We start from the raw sequence: 27,291 nt of genomic DNA, 5'->3' as shown, positions 1-27,291 counted from the left end.
GCAAGTTAAGTGTGAGAAATTTCTAAGCAAAATATTAATGTTGGTCTTAGGCTTACTTATCCCTTAGACAGTTCTTGCAAAGTTTAGAAATTTGTAATGGTATCAGCCACGAGCACCATATTCAAATGCCTTTTTTCCCCACACTGTCTATTCAAAAACCTCTTTGTTTCTGTTTACCTCAATAATAAGTTGAGAATGCCTGTTCTGGCAGGTAGCCCCCATGAACGAGCATGTCCTTTCTAGTTCCCTGCAGCTGTTGCCACAGCACATCATTATGGCATTGCTCCTGAGGAAAGCTTGGTCTCTCAGATGTTATTAGAGACAATCTGAGACCATGTGGTGAAGAGTGACCCTGAGCTTGTATTTATACCACATGATTCCAAGATGCATCCGTAGGTTCTTCCTTGGTCCTAAATTAATTCTTTAATTCAACAAATATTTAGTAACCATCCGCAACATACCAAGTACTTTTTGACACTGAAATTTTAACATGGACAATGGGACCCACTCCTCATATGAAATGCATACAAAGTATAAAAATTAGGATTCAACAACATATGACCCCAAAAGCTTTCCTTTAGGGAAAGATCTAGGGAGGCTATGTTTTGGATAAATTTTTACAGTGGGAAGAGGATGATTTCACACAGTCTGAAAAGAAAAGAGAGTGTATACCAGCTGCGGCACTTCTCGGGTACCAAATACCTACTTTCTCCCAGGGTGGAGATTTGAATATGGCCCATGAAAATAAACCAGATGTTTCTAAATCCATACACTTCATCTGTTCTATCTTTTGACGTCACTATAAGGAGGGAACTCTAGAACATAAAAAGCAAAAGTCATCCTCTTGGTGGCTTTTATGATTTACCTTGTGTTGCTAGAAAGTAAGGCAATTCTCTGTTCTGATAGTTCTCTTTGTCATCCAATCTTACCAACCTGGTCAGAGAGAGTGAAGCAGAGGCTCAACACAAATGATAATATGGGGATAACTGTTCATTATGTTAACTGAGGGTTCAAAATATCAAAGACAACTCTGCACTCAAGGGAAAATAGGATAAAAATAATAACAACACTAACACATGAGAAATTAAACAAACACAATGTAAAGTTCTAGATTTAGATTTAAAAACTCAGTTGTAGAAGCTTTAAGTTGGAACACTTGTTTTGATCAAAGTTCACGTGAGAAAGACCTGGAATTGTTGATTGGGTCCAACAGTACAGTTGTTCTAAAAATTAAAAACAAAAACAAAAACAAAAAACTATTTTAAAGCACATGTAAATATGGAATACATTAAGAGAAATACTTCTACCATATTCTACACTAGTCAGATCACATCTAAAATATGCGTTCATTTTACATTTAAGAGGAACATTGAAAAACAAAATGCTGAAAACCATGTTAAATGAGAAAGAGTTTTGTGCTTTTTATGAGACTATGAGTAAACTCCTTGAGGACAGGACTATATTACATATGTCTAAAGTGGCAGTGTCTGGCCTTCTTCCCAGAACATTGAAGTATTCCGTAAATGTTTGTGCAAGAATAATGAATGCAAAATTTAAGATATGGGAATGGTTTAATTTGAACATATAAGAAATTTCAAATAATAAATATTTGAAGGAATTTTAAGGAGATTAAAAATATTCTATTTAACTTTAATGATCCAAAAAGATCCCAAGAATATAAGTTTTTGTTCAGTATAATGAATTCTAACTGTAGTATAAACCTTTTGGGGGAAAAATACTGCCTTCATAAAAAGCAATTTTTTTGCTAGAGATAAGTGAGGATGCTAGATAACCATTTGTCAAAAATTTCAGAGCACTTGGGAACATTGGACTAGGTAACCTCTAGGATTCCTTCCAATTCCGAGAATGAGTTATTTCAAGGAGTCTGCGATGACCACTGATTTTTCTTACAGTTTGATTTTTATGGTATAAAATACCATTCTGAGTACATAAGAAAGGCAACTCATATCAGTCGTAATTTGTGCTGCATCTAACTGTCCTTCACATTTAAAAATCCAAGTGATTGAAATTAGTTTTAAAAATATTTATATCCTATCTCCTTGCACAAAAGATTAAAAACAAATAACTGCATATTAATCTATCATATTGATTCTTCCATGAACAAAGTAGGTATCTTTCAATAGGCTATAGAAAATCGTAATTAACAGATGTCTTATTTCACAAAGAAACATTTTACAGAAAAACCATTTTTGGAGTTTCTCAATATTGAACCGAAAATGGCTCCATTCGCTAATAGCAAAATAATCACATTTTCCTTAAAGGAAAAAAAAAAAAAAACATTTTAATAATATCGATTAAGAGGAAAATGCCAGTGTTTGAGTCACTTATGTCTCCAGGAAGATTTAAGTACTTCTTCAAGAACTTTAAAATTATCGTCACAAACTACTTAAATGTCTGACATGAACCTTTTATACAGTAAATGTAAAAGCTAACTGGATTATGTTGCATTTAGAATTTCTTAACCTAGACGCTAGCATATTGTGGTTCAAAAATGAATCTTGAGCTTCGTATTGATTCCCAGAATCATGGAGAGAAAAAAGTACTTCTTTAGTAAATTAATTCTTGAGAGGGGGGAACCGCGACTGAAGGATTGATCTGAGCTTTATTGTAAGAAGAGCCTCCAGTCATAAATTACCAGCACACAGGCAGGAGTCGATGTGTCGTTTCTATTGTAATCAGCTGCTTTTATATTTCCACTTGTCAAGGTTGACTTGATCATATTGTGCACGTCTTGGATGTCAAAGGCATTCATTTGCTCTTCTTGAAAGCAGGACAAGTATTTCTCAGACAACTTAGACCTCTAACTTGAGGAAGTAATGTATTCTGCAGTATGAGTGTGAGGGTGTTCTATGAGGGGGGAACATTTTTTTTTTCTAGCACATGTTTCAAAATTTGAAGTTATCCAGTTCCCATTTTCACTCTTTGAGGAGTAATATGTATTAAATATCCATTCTGGGGATCTAGCTTTTAAATGACCTTTTCAGTACTCATCCTTTTGCTCATTTTGATTTGCTCAGATAAATTACAACCACCTGGCCTTTTGTATTAAAGAAGGTTACATACAAAATTGACCTTTTGATACTTATTGGGAGATCTAAGTTCATTGTATTTGAGATTAACTGCTGTTACTGTTTTCTTGGTTATGTCTTAAATAACTTTATACGAGGATGGTAAAGCTCGTTTTTTTTGTTTGTTTGTTTGTTTATTTTGTTTTGCCCATTTGTTTCGAGCTATTTCTAACACCATAGGGATAGACTCTAAACAATAAAAAAGAAAATATGTTTGAAAAAATAATAAATATGACTTCATTAGATCATATAATGTCTGATGATTTATATATATTATTTCAATTTCTCTTAACCTTGATAAAGCCAAAATTATCTTTTGACCATTCTGCTCCTTGCCACATTGCTTAATAAGACTCAGCTTTCCATCTGTTTCTTGAGTACTTTAAGGTCAGACTTGCCTCCAGAACCTTCCAGTTGCTGTTCCCTCTGCCTGAAATGATCTTTTCTAGCTTCCCTTGTTCCATTCACCTAATATTCTACTTCTTCCCCTGCATTTTCTTGGCCTCTGTTTGGTTAGGGTGGGCATGTGACTATTTATGGGCCATAAGGTATGTCGCTTCTGGTTTGAGGCACTGGAAAGTCCATATAGGATCCACTAGCTTTCTGCCTTTATACTCAAGGAATCCTTGGGTTGAGATGCAGAACCTCAAGACTGAAGCAGTCTGTATTACTGGTTTACCAGATAGGAAGTTATTTACATCTGTAGAAGATTTTGTGTGAGCAAGAAATAGACTTTTCTATTTTAAACTACTGAGCTTTTGGGTATGCATGCATATCCCGAGTTTCAAGGTTTTAGGTTAAATGACATTTCTTAGGACACCTTCTGTCATCATCCTACCTAAAGCACTTTCTCCTTCTGCTAGCTCTTTCTCCCAATCATTATATGTTTTCTGCAGTGGTTTTCTGGTAATATTTTATTTAAGTATATGTTGAACAAACAAGACTTCTGTATGCCGTTAGTAATGATTTTTAAGTGTCTAGAGTAATCTTTAAATTGGCAATCAGCACTTTATTTTTGACTTTTTGTTTTAATGTCAAGAAGTGCAAACAAACCAAAATAAAATACCACCTTGCAAAGGTCCATTGTATTTCCTATTGATCACCAGAAAGGATGGTCTCATATCAAGCAATAGCTGAGTTCTTAACTTTTCTACAGAAATCCATTCTGTATGAAATGATTCCTTTCATTCAGAAGTGAGGTCATCTTTGGCAAAGTCTAAATCAACGATGCCTATCTTTGTCACAAAGAAAGGACTAAGAACCCAAATTTCAGAATTTCCTGAAGGGACCTTCAAAATTCTACAATATTTTTACATGTCTTAAAGTTTTTGCCCACTAAGAAATAGGTAAGTCTGGGGCACCTGGGTGGCTTAAAGTCTCTGCCTTCGGCTCAGGTCATGAGCCCAGAGTCCGAGGATCGAGCCCCGCATCGGGCTCTCTGCTCGGCAGGGAGCCTGCTTCCTCCTTTCTCTCTGCCTGTCTCTCTGCCTACTTGTGATCTCTGTCAAATAAATAAATAAAATCTTAAAAAAAAAAAAAAGAAATAGGTAAGTCTTTGTTACTTTCAAATCCAGCCTGCATAAGTATTTCATCCAACATCAGAGTATTGTCTTTCTCTAGTCTCCTGGTAGATGGTCTAGAAGAGTCCTGATAGGGTGTTTTTTTTTGTTTTTTTTTTTTTTTTTTTTAATATCATGTAAAAGCTTACTGAATTTAGAATCCAAAGAGTCACCTTTTATATATGTAGGAGCTGAGTGATTTAGTGCAGCAGTGTGGTGAGTGGCTGATGGAGGCTAGTAGGACTGAGGAAGCAGGTATTGGTGCTAGCCCTGCCCCCTCCCCAGACCCTTCTGCAAGTCAGGAAGGACACAGCCTTTGGCCATAGTGGAGAAGTGGGCAGCAGCGATTCCCCCCCACCCCAGGGGGCGGGGAGCACGTATCCCATGCACCCCAGAGGTAAAAGTTCTTTTTCAATGAATGGATGTTCACAGCCAAACTTATTCACTAAGTAGATGAAGATATGAATGAACTCTCTATCAAATGGTTCTAAGAATGGCCTTTTACAAAGGAAGGAGGGATGGAAGGAAGGAGGAGAAGGAGGGAAAAGAACAAAAGGGGAATGGAGGGGAGAGAAAGGGAAGGGAAGAAAGAAAAAAAATCTGCTCAGAATTTTAGTTTAAACTCTTTAAGATTCATCTTTTGGATGCCAAATAAAAAAGAATTTCAGAATCTCCTTTTGTTCCTTAATTAAATTTCTTGATAAGGCAGGAGACTTTACTGAGAATTATTTTCTTATTGCTGATGCATGAAGAGATGACATATAGTCATACTTCTTTTTCCATTGGTAAATTAAATAAAATATGTTGCTAAATATAAGATAAAAAGAAATATATAAAGGCATATCATCTGCATTATCAAAGTGTTGCATGGGAAATCAACTATCTATTATTAAGATACAAATTATTTTCTTTTGAAAGAATTCACAAGATGGAATTCTTCATTGATGCAGGCAACAGGCACACACAGTTGATGGAAACCAGGAATTGGCTATGCTGGGACATGTTAGTATTTCACTTAGACAACAGAGAAATTCTGAAGCTACCAATTCTATCCTAACTTACTTCAATATGTTAAAAGGAATGTTAGCAAAGATTAGCAGTTTCTGGAGTGGATATGATAATTTGATAGAAATATTATTTCACTTTTCTTTGTTTTCTCCACACCGACATGAACTTGATCTTTCCAAACAGAATGGTTCTCTCACGGTTTATCCAATGATACAGAGCTTAACTGATTTGATGAACAACCTTGTGGGTGCTTTAAGAAATAGCTTTTGTAGTAAGAAAAAAATCCCAAACTTTGGTTTGGTCTAACCCTTTCAGATTAAAGGGCTAGATCCTTTGGTCTAAACCCTTGCAGATTAAACCATACAGACTTACAGTGATTGATACAGAGAGACTGTTGTCAGGTGCTGTTTCCATTTTCTTGGCTTCAGACTGCAACTGGGAAGAATTGTGCCATGTAAGAAGTACTATTTTGGCTCCTATGCATGACCATGAATACATAAGGATAAGGAAGATCTGTCATACTTTCTTTGACATTGCCTAAATTAACCTAAACAAAGACAGTCCATACTTAACTGCCCTACTTATAAAAGTGAGATATATTTTCTTTAACTCCTGTCAGTAGAGAGCTTTTAAGACCTTATTATAGGCAAATGATGGTGATACTATCAGGCCATACAGTTTGTGTCACTCTGCTCCTGATAGTATGGGCAATTTTTAGAGTTCCATGAGAATTATACTACATGGAAGCTATTTAAAATCAGAAAGGGGGCACCTGGGTGGCTCAGTCGGTTAAGCGCCTGACTCTTGATTTCAGTACAGGTCATGATCTCAGGGTTCTGAGATCAAAACCTGTGTTGGGCTCTGTGCTGGGTGTGGAGGACTGCTTAAGATTCTCTCTCTCTGCCCCTTCCCCCCCTCAAAAAACAAAACAAAATAAAGTAAGTATATTCCATCTAGAATATAGGTGATGTTGTACATACAACCTCATAAACATCAAAGTTTAAGAACCACTAGCTTGTCATCAACAAGCTAGAGGAAGAAATAAAAGGAAACTTTATAAATAGATGTTTAGTCCTTTGAACCCATTCTGCTTTTAAGATATATTTCAAGTTCTTTTTTTTTTTTTTCTTATCCAACGAATAGGGATGTATAGAGAATCCTAAAGTAGTCTTACTTGCTTTCATTATTCATTCTATTTTATTTTTAAGCATTAATATCTGTTGAGAAATTTGTCTGTTGAAAGAATTTAAGAAAATAGTAGAGTTACATTCTGGTTCTAGATGAGGGGCAATTAGCTTCTGAAGACAGTAGTAAGTTAAATTATTGAATCCATTGAAATTGCAAAGAAAAAAAATTTTTTTTGAAAAAAAATTTTTTAAGTAAACAACTATTTCAAGAATAACATAGTCCCAATAGGTCAAAGATTGCAGAAGTCTAGAAAAAGGTAATTAAAGTAACCTGAATAAGAATGTTAAGCCCGGCCAGTCCCATAAAATGCTAATACTAGTTTCAAACCAGAAGACTGGGAAGCGAAACATTCCCACTATTCTGAATAAGAATTTGAGACTTGCACCTTGCAGATTTAGTTGTCTAAAATGCTAGAAATCATACTCTCCTAATTTAAGGATACAAAAATTTATTGCCACTTCTTTTTACTTCCTTGCACCATCCTAATACCAAAATAACAAAATTAATTGTTCACCTCCATTGCTTTATGTTAGCTGTATTTGTGTCAAACACAGCTATTGATACTATACAACAGAAATACTCTTTTTCATAAAATGTTGCTTAATCTCTTATTGAAGCACTTTGTTCATTTTGGTATGGAAGTTCAAGAGTAATGACTAAATCATCTTGATTGCACCCTCCATGCCTTTCTAAAATCTTGGGAGTGTAATCGCTATTAAAAATACAAATACATTATAATGACTTTATGGCAGTTTTTTTTTTCCAAAATTTTTGCAGTATTACAATAAGGTAAATGAAAAGCAACATGAAACCTGCCATTGATTTGTTGGGTCCACAAAATTGCCCCATTCAAATATATATATATATATATATATATATATATATATATATATATATCTGTTTAGTTTGGAGGATAAAACTTCTAGAATATGAGGGACACAAACTTTTTTTTTTGGGGGGACACATACTTTTAAAGGTTTAATCATAATTAAAATTAGTCTTATCATAACTTGCTTTCACTCACATTTGGATGATATAGATTTTTATACTTTAAGTCATTCATTAATTGTTCATTCATCAAATGATTGCCAACTAGCACTGTGAGTAATAAAAAACAAATAAAAACAGATCTTTTCCTTAAGGAAGATTTCAGAAAAGTCTAAAGATATTAGAAGATAGTACCATACTAATGTAGTAAATAATTCATAAGTGAAATGATTACTTCAAACGTGGGGTGAAGTTGAAGCACCTTTGGACGTGGGGGAGGAGGCTGAACAGGACCTAGACATGGACTGTCTATGAGACATGAAGGACACATGAAGACAACTGGGGACAGTTAGTTACTGTTCTGTTGTGTGATTTTTAAGGATTATTTTCGTAAAATCTGTTAGAGAGTTGGATGCCTTTTGTTGGAAAGGTGGTTAGTATGAACTATGAAGAATGATACAGTATTTGAAATTGTTGTATTGAGTAGAAAAATTATCATATACATTTGATAGAATCAATGATTATTCCTGGTTGCCACATTTAAGCCAGGATTTTCATATTATTTTTAATTTCATGGTTTGTTTTGTAAGACATTGTGAATAATAAAATAGTTATTATAGACAACAAACATGACACTAAGAACATCTCTTTAATTTTTAAATTTTCTTCACCACAGTGTTTATGGCAGCATGATTATAATCTATTGTATTATGGTCAATTTGTTCTTTTGGCTTTATCTTTATGCTGAATAATTGGCAATAGCAGATTAGTTATAAAACAGATCATCTGTTTTATGGCTCTTATTGCTGTACAAAAATGTTAAAATTCATTTTATATAAAAATCACAATCACAAAATTAATTTAATTTCAAAAGTTCTTAAGAAAATATTCTATATTTCCTCCCAATTTGTAGGTTGAAGTTTTATCATTCTTAGTCACAAATAGCAAAAAGCAGTTCCAAGTCTAAATTCATTTTACCACAATTATGACATTTAACAACTGTGTCATAAATTTGCAACATTGTTAAAAGGGAGAGTAGTGGAGCAAAATGTGTCACTAGTGCTGAAGAAAATGGACCTCTGGTAATTAGTGTGCCACCTTCAAAGACAAAATTAGTGCTTGAAATTTAACATAATAATTGTACCAGTGAACAGTTACCGAGTGCTCACAATGTTCCAGTCTCTGTGTTGAGCTGTTCAAGGGAATTTCTTCTTCAGTGCCTCATCCCTTCTGATATTACTGTTATTCCCATTTTTGTGGAGAGAAATAATAAGTATTAGAAAGGTCTGAGTAATTTGGCTACGGCCCAAGAGTTTGTGGATGGAGAAGCTGGGATTCAAAACGAATCCTCTGAGATATAGTTGTAGGTGTAGACACTGTTAATATCCCGACTATTCCAATGAGAAATATTGAGGTTTAGAGAGCTCTAAATAATTTGGTTAAGCTCAAACAGCTAATAAGTGAAGAAAAAAAAAAATGGTGTTCAGACACAGGACCTCTTCACTCCAAAGTCTGACTATATGGCCTGTCAGATAAACTTTGACAATATTGAAGTCACCAGCATGTCATTTACATCCTATTTGTTCTGACACAGAGGGGACTAAATTCAGGAAGGAATGCATACAGACATTACCTGGCAAGAGGGGACACAATTGGTAAGGATATGGCTCAACGCCAGAAATTAGTAGCAAAGAGAATCTCACTTTATTCCACTTCATTATTTTAGGGCCATCATATCAAAGCAAAAGTGTTTCAGGAGAAAGTGACATACCTTTTCTGAGTTTCAGCCAAAATATTTGCATTAGTTTTCTAAAGTAAGAAAGTCAGTGTTCAGCCAGTCCTCAAACTAGTTCTCTACTAAATGGCCCAGAGTTAATTTGTCTGGCTAATTCCCGATTTGTATCTTTTAAAGTACACTATCTTGTGCCCTAATTATTTTTATATTCCCATGTCTTTTTTTATGTATTACAGTGTTATGGTCTTGGGCAAGAATAGTGTTTTTCTTGATTTTGCAAACAGTATTGTAGGAAGCATTCGATTCTTTTTTTTTTTCTGCTTAACTATTATTATTTATTCATATACTATACTTTATTTTTTTAATATAATTTTTTATTTTTTATAAACATATATTTTTATCCCCAGGCGTACAGGTCTGTGAATCACCAGGTTTACACACTTCACAGCACTCACCAAAGCACATACCCTCCCCAATGTCCATAATCCCACCCCCTTCTCCCAAACCCCCTCCCCCCAGCAACCCTCAGTTTGTTTTGTGAGATTAAGAGTCACTTATGGTTTGTCTCCCTCCCAATCCCATCTTCTTTGCAACATGGGGGCTTAAGTGGGTACGAGAAGCATATACTATACTTTAAACGCTACTCTTGTAGCAACAGAATTCTTTTTCTTTTCAACAAATTCAAAGACCACCTAAAGATTTCAAGCTGACCTGATTGAATTTGCCTCACTCTTATTTACCCTTCTTATTCTTTTTTTTTTTTTTTCAATGAAACAAGATGGGATTGGGAGGGAGACAAACCATAAGTGACTTTTAATCTCACAAAACAAACTGAGGGTTGCTGGGGGGAGGGGGTTTGGGAGAAGGGGGTGGGATTATGGACATTGGGGAGGGTATGTGCTTTGGTGAGTGCTGTGAAGTGTGTAAACCTGGTGATTCACAGACCTGTACCCCTGGGGATAAAAATATATGTTTATAAAAAATAAAAAATTAAAAAAAAAAAAAGAAGCATTCGATTCTTAAAAAACGATGGAAATTCAAACCTCAGAGGACAGATTAGAATCTTTAAAAATAGCTTTGTATTCTACAAATCTTTTTTTAAATGAACAAAAGTATTAGATAGTCATTGATTTTTCTTTATTATGAGTAGTGAGGTTCACAATAATATATTATAGTCCAGAGAAATATATTCTTTGTCAAAGATAGCGAATTTGGAATATTTATAGACTTACATTACAATTTGTGGTATGGAGTATTCATGCACTATATTTTGTAGACCTTTTACTTTTAGATCTAGGGAGAAGGTAAGGTAAGGAAACAGAGCTATTCATTTTGTTAAAAGTCTCTTAACTATAGAAAAGTAACTGAGGGTTTCTGGAGGGGAAGTGGGTGTGGGGGATGGTCTAAATCAGTGATGGGGAAGGAGGACTTGTGATGAACACTGGATATTATATCCAAGAGGTGAATCACTAAATTCTACTCCTGAAACCAATGCTACACTATATGTTAACCAATTTGGATTTAAATAAAAATGTGGAAGGAAAAAAATCTCTCAATTATATGAGATGTCATTTGTAATATGAGGAGAACTAGTATAAATGAAGAAAAAACAATTTTTTGAGAGAGGGAGAGAGAAAGGGGTTGGGAGGGTCCGAGGGAGAGGGAGAGAGAGAATCTTAAGCAGGCTCCACACCTAGCATGGAGCCCAATGCTGGGCTCAATCTCACAACCTTCAGATCATGACTTGAGCTGAAATCAAGAGTTAGACTCTTAACCAACTGGGTCATCAAGGCACCCCCACATGAAGAAACTTTTTAATACAAATGTTAGAAAATTGTGTTTAAACCCAAATTAAAATTTACAATGGAACTAGAGCGTATCATGCTTAGCGAAATAAGTCAAGCAGAGAAAGACAACTATCATATGATCTCCCTGATATGAGGAAGTGGTGATGCAACATGGAGGCTTAAGTGGGTAGAAGAAGAATAAATGAAACAAGATGGGATTGGGAGGGAGACAAACCATAAGTGACTCTTAATCTCACAAAACAAACTGAGGGTTGCCGGGGGGAGGGGGTTTGGGAGAAGGGGTTGGGATTATGGACATTGGGGAGGGCATGTGATTTGGTGAGTGCTGTGAAGTGTGTAAACCTGGTGATTCACAGACCTGTACCCCTGGGGATAAAAATATATGTTTATAAAAAATAAAAAAATTAAAAAAAAATTTACAATTTTCTCATGGGAATTTGTACATTACCATAGGAAAGATAGTTTGTATATTTGTGTATGTGTTTGTGTGTCTGTGTCTATATCTATGTGTGCGTCTGTATGTACATTTTTATCTGAAAGATAAAGAGCATTGTGTCTTCTACACTTGATATCCCTTGACATCTGAAGTAATGTTACATTTGCATTTGTATAAACAGAATGTTCAGATCTATTGACCACTCCTAAGGCACAAACAAGATTCTATTTTCTAGCAGCTGTATTTTTAATAATGTAATTTTGAGGTTATATTAAGTGAATAATTTGGTGGTTAATATCATTCACTTTTTCCTTTGAATATGTTTTTAGTGTGTCTTCATTGCTTTTAAATATACATATAATTTAGGAACTTAAACTATTACTCAATAATAAGTGTGTTATTTCTATCCATCCATATTGGCTTGTGGATGTTCTCTTTTTAATAATGACAAAGCAAGGCCTTAAATTATATTTTAGACGCTCATTTCATGAACACTGTCACTGCTGTGTTACAAGTGTTAAAACAAAAATGTTAAATAATAAACTGCCATCAGGTGTTGGCTTTTGTTCCTTCATCAACTGAAAGCGAATTTTATGAATGATGCATCACGACGCGACATACATTTACATTCAAATACCAGTTGTTAACGTTTTAAGTTAATGCCAGTGAATCTTTAAAAATCTCTGTGAATAATGAAGCTATTCATTGTGTTCAAGGATTTTGCCTTTTTCAATGATAGGATTTTCTTCTCATTTGAAAGAGTATTTAATTGCATCGCTCATCCACTTTTAATATTTAATAATAATTTTATTAGCTGTGTAGAATGAGAAGGGCAAGATTTGCAATATCTCCTGCTGGTCATCAATTTTTTCTTATCATGACTTAATGAATATTATAATTACAAGGAAAGGCAGAAATATAAATTAGGTTGGTAGTTGGCTGGGACTTGCTAGTTTATTGCTTTTAGCTTGGGCAAAGCCCAGAGTAGACATAAGGAAAAAGAAACAAATATCTGGGGGTGCTTCAGAAGACCTGACACAAAATTTTTGTAACCTACTAATCATTGCTTGTTTTAAATAATGAACACAGACGGTTTGAATCAAGTTACAAACACTGTCAGTAACAATTCCTGCTGGTTCCACAGCAGTTGACAGACTCTTGACGACTTCCAAAACTTAGTCTTGGCAGGTGTATGTTTCTTTAATCTCTATTAATGCCTTTTGAAACTTTTTTAAAAAGATTTATTTATTTATTTGTTTGTTTGTTTGTTTATTTGACGGACAGAGATCACAAGCAGGCAGGAAGGCAGGCAGAGAGAGAGGAGGAGGCTGGCTCCCTGCTGAGCAAAGAGCCCAACGCAGGGCTCGATCCCACGACCTTGGGATCAAGACCTGAGCTGAAGGCAGAGGCCCTAACCCACGGAGCCACCTAGGTGCCCCCTTTTGAAAACTGTTATTATCTTTTTCTTAAACACATTTACTGGTATTTACCTTCAGCTGAGATAAAAGCTGCATTATTTTGAGTGGGAAGACTTGGCATATCCATCATCATAGCAGGGCCTTTTACTGAACTAGCCCTCCCATCTTGGGTTTTCAGAATGCTTTTGAATACATTTCATTAGGTCTGTGGGATAGAAGTCAGGGGAAAAGTTCTTTACAGTCATCATGCGTTCAAAGCCTCTATGGATTAATGACCCAGGCCATGGGGAAAAAACAATTTTTATGTTAGTGATCTAGGTATAGATGTGTGTGTCAGATGATTCCTAAGTTTTGAGTACCATTTGTTCAAAATGGAAACCGATCTTGTTGAATTTCCTGTTTTTAAACCTATTTTAAACAAATCATTTTTAACCCCCTGCAGCAATTGCTTCGAGAACGACAGCAGATGGCCAGCCGTCCCTTTGCTTCTGTTGATGTTGCACTGGAAGTAGGAGCCGAGCAAGCAGAGTTTCTGCGAGGGCCATTAGAGGTAGGAACTGTGGTACTGAGAGGGGACCGCTGTGATTTGCATATTTATATTGCTTCTCTAATTTGCATCTGCTTGTACAGCCAAATAGAGTCTGATTATGTAGAGTTGACAAGATTCAGCTACATTTGTGATGCCACTTCCAAGGCACATAGTTTTAATAGTATGACATGAGCTGTAACAAAAGCCACTGGAGAGTCTATTAGTCTAGGCAAGAGTGACAGACTGCTCACTGGCAGCCTGGAGCTGACAGGTAGGAGCTGAAGGAATTTAAGATACAGGTATGATGGAAGAAACAAAGCACCTCTATTTAGTCCTTGGAGTGCCCAACACCTTTTAGTTCCCAATTCACATTTATCTTTATTAACAAAGTTGACTACAACAGGTAGGTGGAAATGAGTTGCATTTTAATCACATAGTTGCATTTTTGAATGTTGAGAATTATAGAATATTGTGAATATTTTCATTTGTGGTAATAGCTGTATTAGTATAATCTTTTTATTGCACATGCAGAAATAGAGTATAGTGAAGGAGAAATCATTATGTGCAAGTAAATGTTGTACTGGACTCCTGCAATAATGCCTGGAATGGTTTCTGAAAATAAGAACACACCGAGAGGAAAAATCCACAGATTGTGATTAATGACTAATCAAAGCATTTTGAGGCATAGTAATTTAGTTATATGCTTATTATTTTTTATTTCTATTTCACAGATGGTAAGACGTTTAAGTAGGAAGATTAAGAAACACTATAGAATTGAAAATTGTTTTCCCTTTTTAAAAAATATCCTTATATGACTAATTTCATGTTGCTATTTTCAAATCTTGCTTTTCTTCAAGGAAAGCAAGGAATATAAAAATAGACTCCTCCAAAAACCTAGGTACAAATAGAATTGATTCTGTCTCTAGCACTTTAGTTATTTGGGGGAAAAAAAAATTAAACAACTGAATCAGGCCTTGCAAATGCTATCCAAAGAGCCAGTTTCTAGAGGACATTTCTCTGTGAATTTTTGTGTACTTGATTTATTATTCTAGATCACAGATTGCCATGGAAGCTCAGATCATTAGGAAATTAGTAGGTATATTTTCCATTACTTGGGGAGAAGTTAGATGAGAGAAGATTAAATGGAAGTTACAGGAAGTGCTCTGATTTCATGTTGGCCTCACCTCACTTTAGTACAAAATCTTTAACAAATAGGAAACCTGCACTGTTTGAATCCTACTTCTTTTTCTCCTCATCTGTTAAAAACATTGTCCAACACTGCGAAAACACAGTCACAGGAGAGAAACGGATGTAAAGAATACAGACAGAGTCCACAGAAGAAAGGGACCAATCAAAGAACTAGAAAACTCACAAACGTAAGGAGCAAATGTAATTCCCGTACATATGTACCTCCCTGGTGTGTTAGCTGCTGCTCACTAGTGCTCAAGAGTGTATCGTTAGGTGTGTGTGTTCCTAATCTTTCCATTTCTTTGTTTTATTTCTTCCAGATTTTGTTTCCTTATCATTGTCATTTTTAACATTAAATTTTATTATATAGAATTTAAAGATTTCTGCCTCTACTTATAGTTCGTGTTTGCCTGCTAGTCCTTTTATTCCTTTACTTCCAACTTCTCTGTATCCTTTTGTTTCCTACTTATCCCTTGTAGAGGTGACTATTCACTTTATCCTGCCATCCTATAGTCCATCTTTTGATTAACTGCCTGAATCTATTTACATTGACAATAATTACTATACTCCCAAGGATGATTTTAGCTGCTCCGTTGTGTGTGCAGGTGTGTGTACATGTGTGTGCTGTTCTTGTTGTTACTACCCTTCTGTTTTGTTCTTTTTCCCTATTGCTCTTGGATAAATTGATGTCCTTCTAATAAATAGTGTTACATATTCTATTTCTCTGTTTCTGATGGTTACACATTACATACCAAGATTCATAGTGATGGTTCTTTTCCCTATCACCATCTAAGCTTATTAATACATATTTCACCCTGCCTGTCTCAAACAAAATTAATATTTTAATATGCTTTTAACTCCTTCTGTTTCTCCTACCCTATGTTAATACTGCTTGGAAATATTAATCCAGATATGGGCGTACTTTTAAAATTTAAGTAATAGTGAATTATCTTTACCCTTCTTTTTCTTTTTTTTTTTTTTTTTTTTTTTTTTTTTTTTAAAGGTTTTATTTATTTATTTGACAGAGAGAAATCACAAGTAGTCGGAGAGGCAGGCAGAGAGAGAGAGAGGGAAGCAGGCTCCCTGCTGAGCAGAGAGCCCGATGCGGGACTCGATCCCAGGACCCTGAGATCATGACCCGAGCCGAAGGCAGCGGCTTAACCCACTGAGCCACCCAGGCGCCCCAACCCTTCTTTTTCTTTATATCTAGGTGCTTACTCATGCAATTCATTTATTTTCCACTATAATAAATCCTCCAAGATACCTTTCAAAGAGAAATTTTATGTGGCATGCTCTTTGAGACCTCAAATGCCTATCAGTATGTTTATTTTGTCCTCACATGGAATAACAATTTAATTAGATATAAAATTCAATTTCAAAGTTCTCTTCTTCAGAACTTCAAGGGTATTAATTGCCCCTTTGTCTCAAGTCTGATGTCAGTTTGATTCTCTGTCCTTCGTAAATGATCTCCATTTCCTTTTTGCAGGCTTTCAGAATTTTCTTGTTTCTCAATGTTCTTAAATCTCTCTCAGATATGTACCCATTATCTCATATTTGGCATTCTATACCCCCTTTAAATCTGCAGTCCTATAACTTTGTATTTTTCTGGATAATCTTTGGTTACTATTTCTTTTAATATTTCTTACCGTATTCTTTCTTGGATTTCCCATTAGATGCTCTTGATACTTCTTCTATCATCTGTATTTCTTTTTTTTTTTTTTTTTAAGATTTTATTTATTTGACAGAGAACACAAGTAGGCAAAGAGACAGGCAGAGAGAGAGGGGGGAAGCAGACTCCCTGCTGAGCAGAGAGCCTGATGCGGGGCTTGATCCCAGCACCCTGAGATCATGGCCCGAGCTGAAGGCAGAGGCTTAACCCACTGAGCCACCCAGGTGCCCCTGTCATCTGTATTTCTTAACTTGTCTCTCATTATTTCTACTCTTTCGATTCTTTCTGGTGCCTCTGGGAACATTCCTCAATCTGCCATTCCAGTATACTGATTTTTCTTAGAGTGTATCCTTCTGTTATTTAACCTATTCACTGACTTCGTATCAACAATGATATATTTTGTTGTCAATAGCTGCAATTGTTTTCATAACTGCTTGTGGATGCCTCATATTTCTAATATCCTCCCTCATCTTTCTGAAGCCATTCATATTTAATTTAAATACTGCTACGGGCTTTCCCTTATATTTGACTTCCTCTGGTGTAGATCATTCCATATTTCTATTTTCATGGTGCTTACACTCTTCAGAGGTCTCCTTTTTTCTATGTACACATATTTTATTTCAGCTACTAAGATCCACTTAGGAAGAACGATAAAATCCTTGACTCTCTATTGTACTCTTTTAAGCAGTTAGTGGTTGGGGGAGAGGAACCTGCCTATGATATATAATCTAGCTTCAGTCACCACTGCTCATTTGTCATGGATGTCCCTTTCACTAGCAAGACTTTAAAGTACTTCCTTCCCAAGCATTATTCCCACCAGATGGTAGCCTCTCGCTGCTGCAGTTGGAGCGCCACAGTTGAGGTGGGGAGAAGTGAATGCTTACGGGTTGTCCAGAACCCCACATGTATAGGTCTGGGATTCTATACCCCAGGTGAGCTCTAAAGCTACTCTATCATTAGTTTGCAGTCTTGTGCTGACACTGGCTGTTTCTGCTGCTTTCTTGCCATGCACAGGTGGGATAGGCATCACCTATCCAGGCAGAGCGTGGACTCTGACCCTCTCCTAATGCAGGACACGATTTACTTCCTATAAGAGGTCTAACCACCTTCTATCTTTCCAACTGTTACTTCAAGTTTCTGTATGAATTGCTGCGTGTGTTCTGACAACCAGAAGAATTCTTATAACTTATATGTTATCACTATGTTTTGAACTCAGGGGAGGGGGACAAGTAACTCATTTTGTTTTATCAGTTGTTGGCTACAGGACCATGTGTGTACTTTAAAGGGTAGCTCTATTCTCAAGTTTTTGAGGAACCTCCATGCTGTCTTAGAGTGGCTGCACCAGCTTGCATTCCCACCAACAGTGTAGGAGGGTTCCCCTTTCTCTGCATCCTCTGCCAACATCTGTCATATCCTGATTTGTTAATTTTAGCTATTCTGACTGGTGTGAGGTGGTATCTCACTATGGTTTTGATTTGTATTTCCCTGATGCTGAGTGATGAGGAGTACTTTGTTATGTGTCTTTTAGCCATTTGGATGTCTTCTTTACAGAAATGTCTGTTCATGTCTTCTGCCCATTTCTCGATTGGATTATTTGTTCTTTGGGTGTTGAGTTTGATAAGTTCTTTATAGTTTTTTTGATACTAGCTCTTTATTTGATATGTCATTTGTAAATATCATCTCCCATTCTGTCAGTTGTCTTTTGGTTTTGTTGACTGTTTCCTTTGCTGTGCAAAAAGCTTTTGATCTCGATGAAGTCCCAATAGTTCATTTTTGCCCTGGCTTCCCTTGCCTTTGGTTTTACGATGTTTCTAGGAAGAGGTTGCTGGGGCTGAGGTCAAAGAGATTGCTGCCTTTGTTCTCCTAATGGATTTTGATGGATTCCAGTCTTACATTGAGGTCTTTCATCCATTTTGACTCTGGTTGGTCCAGTTTCATTCATCTGCATATGGCTGTCCAAATTTCCCAACACCATTTGTTGAAGAGACTGTCTTTTTTTCCACTGGACATTCTTTCCTGCTTGTCGAAGATTAATTGGCCATAGAGTTGAAGGTCCATTTCTGGGCTCTCTATTCAGTTCCATTGATCTATGGGTCTGTTTTTATAGCAGTACCATACTGTCTTGATGATAACAGCTTTGTAATAGAGCTTGAAGTCTGGGATTGTGATGCTGCCAACTTTGGTTTTCTTTTTTCAACATTCCTCTGGCTATTTGTGGTTGTTTCTGGTTCCATATAAATTTTAGGATTATTTGTTCCATTTCTTTGCAACAAATTGATGGCATTTTAATAGGGATTGCTTCAGGTAGCATAGACATTTTTCACAATATTTGTTCTTCCAATCCATGACCATGGAAAATTTTTCCATTTCTTTGTGTCTTCCTCCATTTCTCTCATGAGTACTTTATAGTTTTCTGAGTACAGATTCTTTGCCTCTTTGGTTAGGTATTCCTAGGTATCTTATGGTTTTGGGTACAATTGTAAATGGGATTGACTCCTTAATTTCTCTTTCTTCTGTCTTGTTGTTAGTTTATAGAAATGCAACTGATTTCTTTGCATTGATTTTATATCCTGACACTTTACTGAATTCCTGAATGAGTTCTAGCAGTTTTGGAGTGGAATTTTTGGGGTTTTCTACATAAACTGTCATATCATCTGCAAAGAGTGAGAGTTTGCCTCCTCCTTGCCAATTTGGATGCCTTTTATTTCTTTTTGTTGTGTAATTGCTGAGGCTAGGACTTCTAGTACTATGTTGAATAGCAGTGGTGACAGCATCCCTGCCATGTTCCTGATCTCAGGGAAAAAGCTCTCAGTTTTTCCCCATTGAGAATGATATTTGCTGTGGGTTTTTCATAGATGGCTTTTGTGATATTGAGTTATGTACCCTCTATCCCTACACTGTGAAGAGTTTTGATCAAAAAAGGATGATGTACTTTGTCAAATGTTTTTTCAGCATCTATTGAGAGTATCATATGGTTCTTGTCCTTTTTTAAATTAATTAACCCTGATTGATTTGTGGATGTTGAACCAACCTTGTAACCCAGGAATAAATCCCACTTGGTCGTGGTGAATAATCCTCTTAAGGTACTGTTGGATCCTATTGGCTAGTATTTTGGTTAGAATTTTTGCATCTGTGTTCATCAGGGATATTGGTCTGTAATTCTCCTTTTGATGGGGTCTTTATCTGGCTTTGGGATCAAGGTAATGCTGGCCTCTCAAGATGAGTTTGGAAGTTTTCCTTCCCTTTCTATTTTTGGCACAGTTTCAGGAGAATAGGTAATAATTCTTCTTTAAATGTTGGTAGAATTCCCCCGGGACGCCATGTTTGTTGGGATATTTTTGATGACAGCTTCAATCTCCTTACTGGTTATGGGTCTGTTCAGGTTTTCTATTTCTTCCTAGTTCAGTTTTGATAGTTTATAAGTCTCTAGGAATGTGTCCATTTCTTTTAGATTTTCAAATTTCCTGGTGTATAGTTGCTCATAATATGTTGTTATAATTGTTTTTGTTTCTCTGGAGTTGGTTGTGATATCCCCTCCTTGATTCATGATTTTATTTATTTGGTTCCTTTCTCTTTCTTTTTGATAAGTCTGTCCAGGGGTTTATCAATATTATTAATTCTTTCAAAGAACCAGCTCTCAATTTTGTTGATCTCTTCTAGTGTTCTTTTGGTTTCTATTTCATTGACTTCTGCTCTGATCTTTATGATTTCTCTTCTCCTGCTGGGTTTAGGCTTTCTTTTCTGTTCTTTCTCCAGCTCCTTTAGGTGTAGGTATATTTGAGACCTTTCTTGTTTCTTGAGAAAGGCTTGTATTGCAATATACTTTCCTCTCAGGACCTCCTCTGCTTTATCCCACAGATTTTGAACCATTGTGATTTCATTTTCATTTGTGTCCATGATTTTTTCAATTCTTCTTTAATTTCCCAGTTGACCCATTCATTCTTTAGTATGTTGCTCTTTAGCCTCCCTGTGTTTGAGTTCTTTCCAACTTTCCTCTTGTCATTGAGTTCTAGTTTCAAAGCACTGTGGTCTGAAAATATGCAGAGAATGATCCCAGTCTTTTGGACCAATTGAGATCTGATTTATGACCAAGGATGTGATCTATTCTCGAGAAAGTTCCACATGCACTAGAGAAGAATGTGTATTCTGTTACTTTGGGATGGAATATTCTGAATATATCTGTGATGTCCATCTGGTCCAGTATGTCACTTAAAGCCTTTATTTCCTTGTTGATCTTTTGTTTTGATGATATGTCCATTTCCGTGAGGGGAGTGTTAAATTCCCCTACTATTATTGTATTATTGTCGATGTGTTTCTTTGATTTTGTTACTGATTGGTTTATATAACTGGCTGCTCCCATATTAGGGGCATAGATATTTAAAATTGTTAGATCTTCTTGTTAGACAGACCCTTTAAGTATGATATAGTATCCTTCCTCATCTCTTATTATAGTCTTTGGCTTAAAATCTAATTTATCTGTTATAAGGATTGCCACCCCAGCTTTCTTTTGATGTCCATTAGCATGGTAACTTATTTCCCACCTCCTCACTTTAAATCTGAAGGTGTCTTTGGGTCTAAAATGAATTTCTTGCAGACATCATAACAATGTCTTTTCTTGTTTTTGTGGTTTTTTTTTTTAATATTTTATTTATCTATTTGACAGACAGAGATCACAAGCAGAGAGGCAGGCAGAGAGAGAGGGGGACGCAGATTCCCCGCTGGGCAGAGAGCCCGACAATGGGGCTCAATCCCAGGACCCTGAGATCATGACCTGAGCCGAAGGCAGTGGCTTAACCCACTGAGCCACCCAGGCACCCCTTGTGGGTTTTTTAAAAATTCATTTTGATACCCTATGTCTTTATCTTCTTGATTGGGGCATTTAGCCCACTTACATTCAAAGTAACTATTGAGAGATATGAATTTAGTGTCATTGTGTTGCCTGTAAGGTGACTGGTACTGTATATAGTCTCTGTTCCTTTCTGGTCTGTTACTTTTAAGCTCTCTCTTTATATAGAGGACCTCTTTCAATATTTTATGTAGGGCCTGTGTGGTGTTTGCAAATTCTTTTAGTATTTGTTTGTTCTGGAGGCTTTTTACCCCTCCTTCTATTTTCTGTGACAGCATAGCTGGATATAATATTCTTGGCTGCATATTTTTCTTGTTTAGTGCTCTAAATATATAATGCCAGTCCTTTCTGGCCTGCCAGGTCTCTGTGTATAGGTCTGCTGCCAATCTAATATTTTTACCATTGTTTGTTACAGACCTCTTGTCCCGAACTGCTATCAGGGTTTTCTCTTTGTCACTGAGAATTGTAAGTTTTACTAATAGAGGACAGGGTGTGGACCTATTTTTTGTTATTTTGAGGGGAGTTCTCTGTGCTTCCTGGATTTTGATGGTTGTTCTCTTTGCCAAATTGGGGAAATTCTCTGTTATAATTTGCTCCAATATACCTTCTGCCCTCTCTCTCTCTTTCTTCTTCTGGGATCTCAATTATTCTAACATTGTTTCATCTTATGGTATCACTTATCTCTTGAATTCTCCCTTAGTGGTTCAGTAGTTGTTTATCTTCTTCTGCTCAGCTTCTTTATTCTCCATCATTTGGTCTTCTGTATCACTAATTCTTTCTTCTGCCTCATTTATCCTAGCAGTAAGAGCCTCCATATTTGATTGCACCTTATTAATAACTTTTTTAAATTTCAAATTGGTTAGATTTTAGCTTTTTTATTTCTCCAGGAAGGAATTTTATTTATCCAGAAAGGGATTCTCTAGTATCTTCCATGCTTTTCTCGAGCCCAGCTAGCACCTTGATAATTGTCATTCTGAACTTTAGTTCTGACACATTACCAATGTCCATATTGATTAGGTCCCTAACCATTGGTACTGCCTCTTGTTCCTTTTTCTTGAGGTGAGTTTTTCCACCTTGTCATTTTATCCAGATAAGAATAAATGAATGAGAGAACAAAATATTAACAGGGTAGCAACAGCCCCAGAAAAATATACACTAACCAAATCAGAAGATACCTGAAACTTCTAGATTATGGTTGCTTTTCTGTTCCTATAATTGCTTCTCTTATTCCCTTACATCCTGTTGATTTTATAGATATTCAGAATGGTTTGATAACTATCTGGCTGAACTCCTGGGAACCAATGGTATTTAAGTCTTCTACTCTTCTGCCATCTTACTCCTCTGTCATTCCATCTTGCTCCTCCCCCCACTGAAAAATGCTTTTACGAATGTTTATGTACAAGTATCATTTCTTGGCCATGTAATTAAGAATAGAAATGCTGGGTCATATGGTAATTTTTTATTATTTATTGAAAAAAATTCTTTCCCCATTGAATGATCTTGGGACCTTTGTTGAAAATCAATTTACTATAGGTGTAGGGATTTATTTTACTGTACACTCAATGACATTCCGTTGTTTGATAGGTCTATCATATGACAGTACCACATATCTTGATTATTATAGCTTTGTAGTAAGTTTTAGAATTCTAAATTATGAGTCTTTCATCTTTGTTCTCTTTGAAGATTGTTTTGGTTCTTTAAGGTCTCTGAATTTCCACATTAATTTTAGAATTGCTAATTGCTACAATAAAGCCCACTAATATTTTGATAGGATTTGTGTTGAATCTGTAGATCAATTTGGGGAAATATATAATATTTTAACATTTACTTTATTAAGGTTGTAATTTCATTAATTGAGTACCTTCATGCCCCATGCCTAAAATCCTAAATCCCATAATAGGTTTCTTCTCTCTTGGTAAATAATTATGATTTCTGATAATTGAAATTCCCTATAGCTACATATGTCTAACCATGTTAAATAAATCCACAATATAGATTTAAAAAAATATAAGCTGAAAACATTGTTGTTCAGTAGATTGTTTTAGAGCTTAAATTGTTTCTTTATTTCTTCCTGTAAAATTAAACATCAGAAATAAATCTGAGCAGCTGCTAGTATCTTCCTTTAGAAAATAATAGCAGTAGAAGTAGAATGTTTAAAATTTTATTTTCTTTTTTCCTTTGCTAAGCATTTTGTGATAATTACTATTAAGTGGAAGTTATCTATCTGAAATGTATATACATACATATACATATATATGTGAAATTTGTTTTCCATTTTTACAGTACACTGGAAACTGGTTCAAATCTCTTTTTTTAAATATACATAACAGTACAATGTGGTTTATTGATTTGCTTACACGGTGAATTCCAAAACTTAGGCTCTGAAATTGCATTAGGGATTTTATTTAAACCTAAAAATCAAAGTAATTTTAAAGTTTCTCTGTTTGGTTTTTCTTAAAATTCAGTGTTTAACTTCAATACAAAGCCATAGGTTAGCTGGCTATTACTGTTCTGTAAATATTTTTTGAGTGTTCATAATGTAGTAAGTTAAGAAATGGATTTCTTTTAAATTAAATTTGACTCATGTGCCACAGAGTTCCACATCTGTACAGTCAGGAGAAAATGTAAGGTGCAATATGGAATAATTACTTCTGATACATCTATGGGTAACTGTGTGCTACTATACACCAAATGGCCTATTCAATGAAGTAGATGTTTTCCTGAAAATTTTTACATATATATAAATTATATTTTTTAACAAGTGAGAAGTGCTGAATCTTTATAGGACCTTTGTGTAAAGCCCTAGGTGTAAAACCATTTGTGACTGAAAAAACATACATCTAATGTGAATAATCACACTCTAAATTATCTATAGCAAATACAAATCATTATATTTTGTTATAGTGACAAATTAAAATACATCATTAAAATTTAATGTACTTAGAATGTAAATTTATATACAAACTCAATGTATTAGTTGGTTTCAAACTTATATTAAAAAGAGGATTATTTTTACAGTAATAATGTGGCCTATAGTATATGTGTGTCATTTTTCTTTTAGCCAGCAATAACATGAAAATTTATGGTAATTGTTCAGCTGATTTTTTATGGAACACTTCCTATGTGTTGGGCACTGTTCTAAGTACTTGAGAAACAATCAGAGAATAAAACAAAGAACTATATCCTCATGTTTATGTTATAGCAGGGGAGAGGAAATTATTTAATATGTTAGGATGTGGTAAGTGCAATGGAAAAGGAAAAATAAAGCAAGATAAAGGTTTTTAGAATGCTTTGTGGAAGTGGAGGAGAGTGTGAAGTATTGAGTAGGCTGGCAGTCAGGGTGACCTCATTTAGAAGATGAGATTTGAGGTAAAGGAGGTAAGCAGGCAGGAGATTTCCAGGGAAAAAGTGTTCCAGGCTAAGGGAATACCTGAGGCAGAAGCCCTAAGGTGGGGCATTCCTGTCACGTTCAGGGAAGAGCAAGCATGGGCTAGGAGTAGGCAGATGATAATAAGGCCTCATAGACCTTTGTAAAGACTTTGACATTCAATTCTGAGTGATGAGAAGACCCAATTATAGGATTTTATGAGAGGACGGACATAATTCGATGGTTTTTAAAGGATCACTCTGCCTTTAGGGTTGAGAGTAGTCTGAAGAGAAATGTCTTCATATAGTTATCTGAGAAACAGACACCATGAAGAAGAATTTGTTCATCTGGGATTGAGGAATGTACTGGTAGCAAAGTAGAGCCATAAGAATGGAACTGGAAGACCACCATACCACCAAAACTTAATCTCCTTGGGAATCACACAGCAGACTATGGACTCCTGAGGCAGTAGGGCCAGAGTATTTACCCTTAGCTCCTTTCCGTTATCGGTTAAGGGCTACTTCCTAAGAAGTCAGAGAAAGCCCTCAGGCAAAGAAATGCAGGCTCCAGCACTGGCAGTTAGCAAGAAAACTGACATGGTAACTGAGGGGTAGTGGAAATCAACCAACACTCCCTGCTACTGGGAGAGAACAGAAGAAGAAAGACTTGTTAACAGGCTACTGTAGGAATCCAGGCCACAGATAATGGTGGCAAGACCGACTAAAGTGATGGAAAGTGATCACATTCTGGACAACATTTTTAAGGTTCCTATGAGTATAAGATTTTCATTTTGAAAGTTTCTCCAATGACATTATGTTTGTAAAATCTAAATAGAAAGATAAGAAAATGATTTTCAGTTCCTCTTCAAGATGGAAATATAGAAAGATCCTGAACTTACCTCCTCCCACAGACACACTGAATCTACAGTTACATATGGAACAACTTCCTTTAAAAACAAACACACCCTAAAAACTGGTGGAGCAACCCCTTCACATTAAGTAAATGAGAGGGATACTGCATTGAAGCAGGTAGGAAAAGGTGAGGCATTATCTTGCCATAAACCTCACCCAGCACAGCAACTCACACTCAGGAACTCACACTTCTCCTTAGGGAGAAGCTCACAACCCAGAGCTTCTCCCTAAGGAGTAAAGAGTTTGTACTACACATCAGCATTTCAACTTCTAAGACTGTTACCTGGGAGATGAGCCCTGAAAACACCTGACTTTGAAGACCAATGTGACTATGCCTGAGGGGCAGGCTTCTGGTTTGGCATACTTCAAAGGGGCCACAGAGGTATTCTCAGGTAGTGCTGGCTGGTGGACACAATGTTTGTGCTCTCCTTTTTCTTTGCTCCAGCTTGCTGGTATCTTCTGGGATAGTGTTTATATCCTTGTCTGGTGCCCTGATTTTTGCAGCTGCTGCCAAAGAACACCTCTTCATTGCTGGCTCCCATAACTAGCAGGGCTTATGTTCAAGTCCCACAGAACTATAACCAAAGGAGAAAGACTTCTTGACTAGCTAGCACCCCCAGAGCACAGAAAGAGGCAACAAACTCAGGAGCTCAATCTTTCTATGAAAGAGGCCTATTAGTCTTAGCTAATCATAGCTGCAGCCTGAGAGCCAAGCTTCTCATTAAATAAACTTCTAAAGGCTGACTGTAAATCATACATATGATAAGGAGTTAATATTCCATATGTATGTGTGTGTGTGTGTATATATATATATATATATATATATATATATAAAGAACTCATACAACTCAACAACAACAACAACAAATCAGATTAAAAAAGGGACAGAGATGGGGTATCTGGGTGGTTCAGTTGGTTAAGCGACTGCCTTCAACTCAGGTCATGATCCCAGAGTTTCAGGATTGAGTCCCACTTCAGGCTACCAGCTCTGCAAGGAGTCTGCTTCTCCTTCTGACCTTCTTCCCTCTCATACTCTCTCTCTCTCTCTCTCAAATAAATAAATAAATACAATCTTAAAAAAAAATGGGCAGAGGATCTGAATAAACATTTCTAGAGGTGACACACAGTTGACCAATAGGTATATGAAAGTGGTGCATAAACAATGAATTATGGATCACTGAAAAAAAAATTTAATTAAAAAAAAAGAAAAGATGCTCAGTTATCAGAAAGGCAAGAAATAATAAGTGTTGTCAAGGATATGGAGAAACAGGAACTCTTATGCACTGTTGGTAGGAATGTAAATTGGTGTAGCCACTGTGGAAAACTGCATGGAATTTCCTTAAAAAATAAACCTAGAACTACAATGTGATCCAATAATTCTACCTCTGGATATTTATCTAAAGAAAATGAAAACACTAATTTGAAAAAGATATCTGCATTCCCATATTTATTGCAGAAATAGCCAAGATATGGAAAGTGTCCATGGATAGATGAACAAAGAAGATGTGACATATATATTGATATATGTGTATATATTTATACATATATATACA

The 27,291-nt window shown here is 35.9% G+C and overlaps 1 protein-coding gene across 1 annotated transcript in view; it reads left to right on the top strand.

Moving 5' to 3' along the window:
* ATRNL1 (attractin like 1) overlaps positions 1-27,291 on the top strand; it is an 849,703-nt gene that overhangs the window by 577,243 nt on the left and 245,169 nt on the right. Inside the window, exon 27 of the mRNA XM_059173087.1 lies at positions 13,671-13,778. Coding sequence (XP_059029070.1) covers positions 13,671-13,778 — 108 coding nt within the window. The remainder of the gene's footprint in view (positions 1-13,670; positions 13,779-27,291) is intronic.

Source organism: Mustela lutreola, chromosome 4, assembly GCF_030435805.1.
Source record: "Mustela lutreola isolate mMusLut2 chromosome 4, mMusLut2.pri, whole genome shotgun sequence".
NCBI classification, from domain to species: Eukaryota; Metazoa; Chordata; class Mammalia; order Carnivora; family Mustelidae; genus Mustela; species Mustela lutreola.
This window is presented reverse-complemented; position numbering and strand designations above follow the sequence as displayed.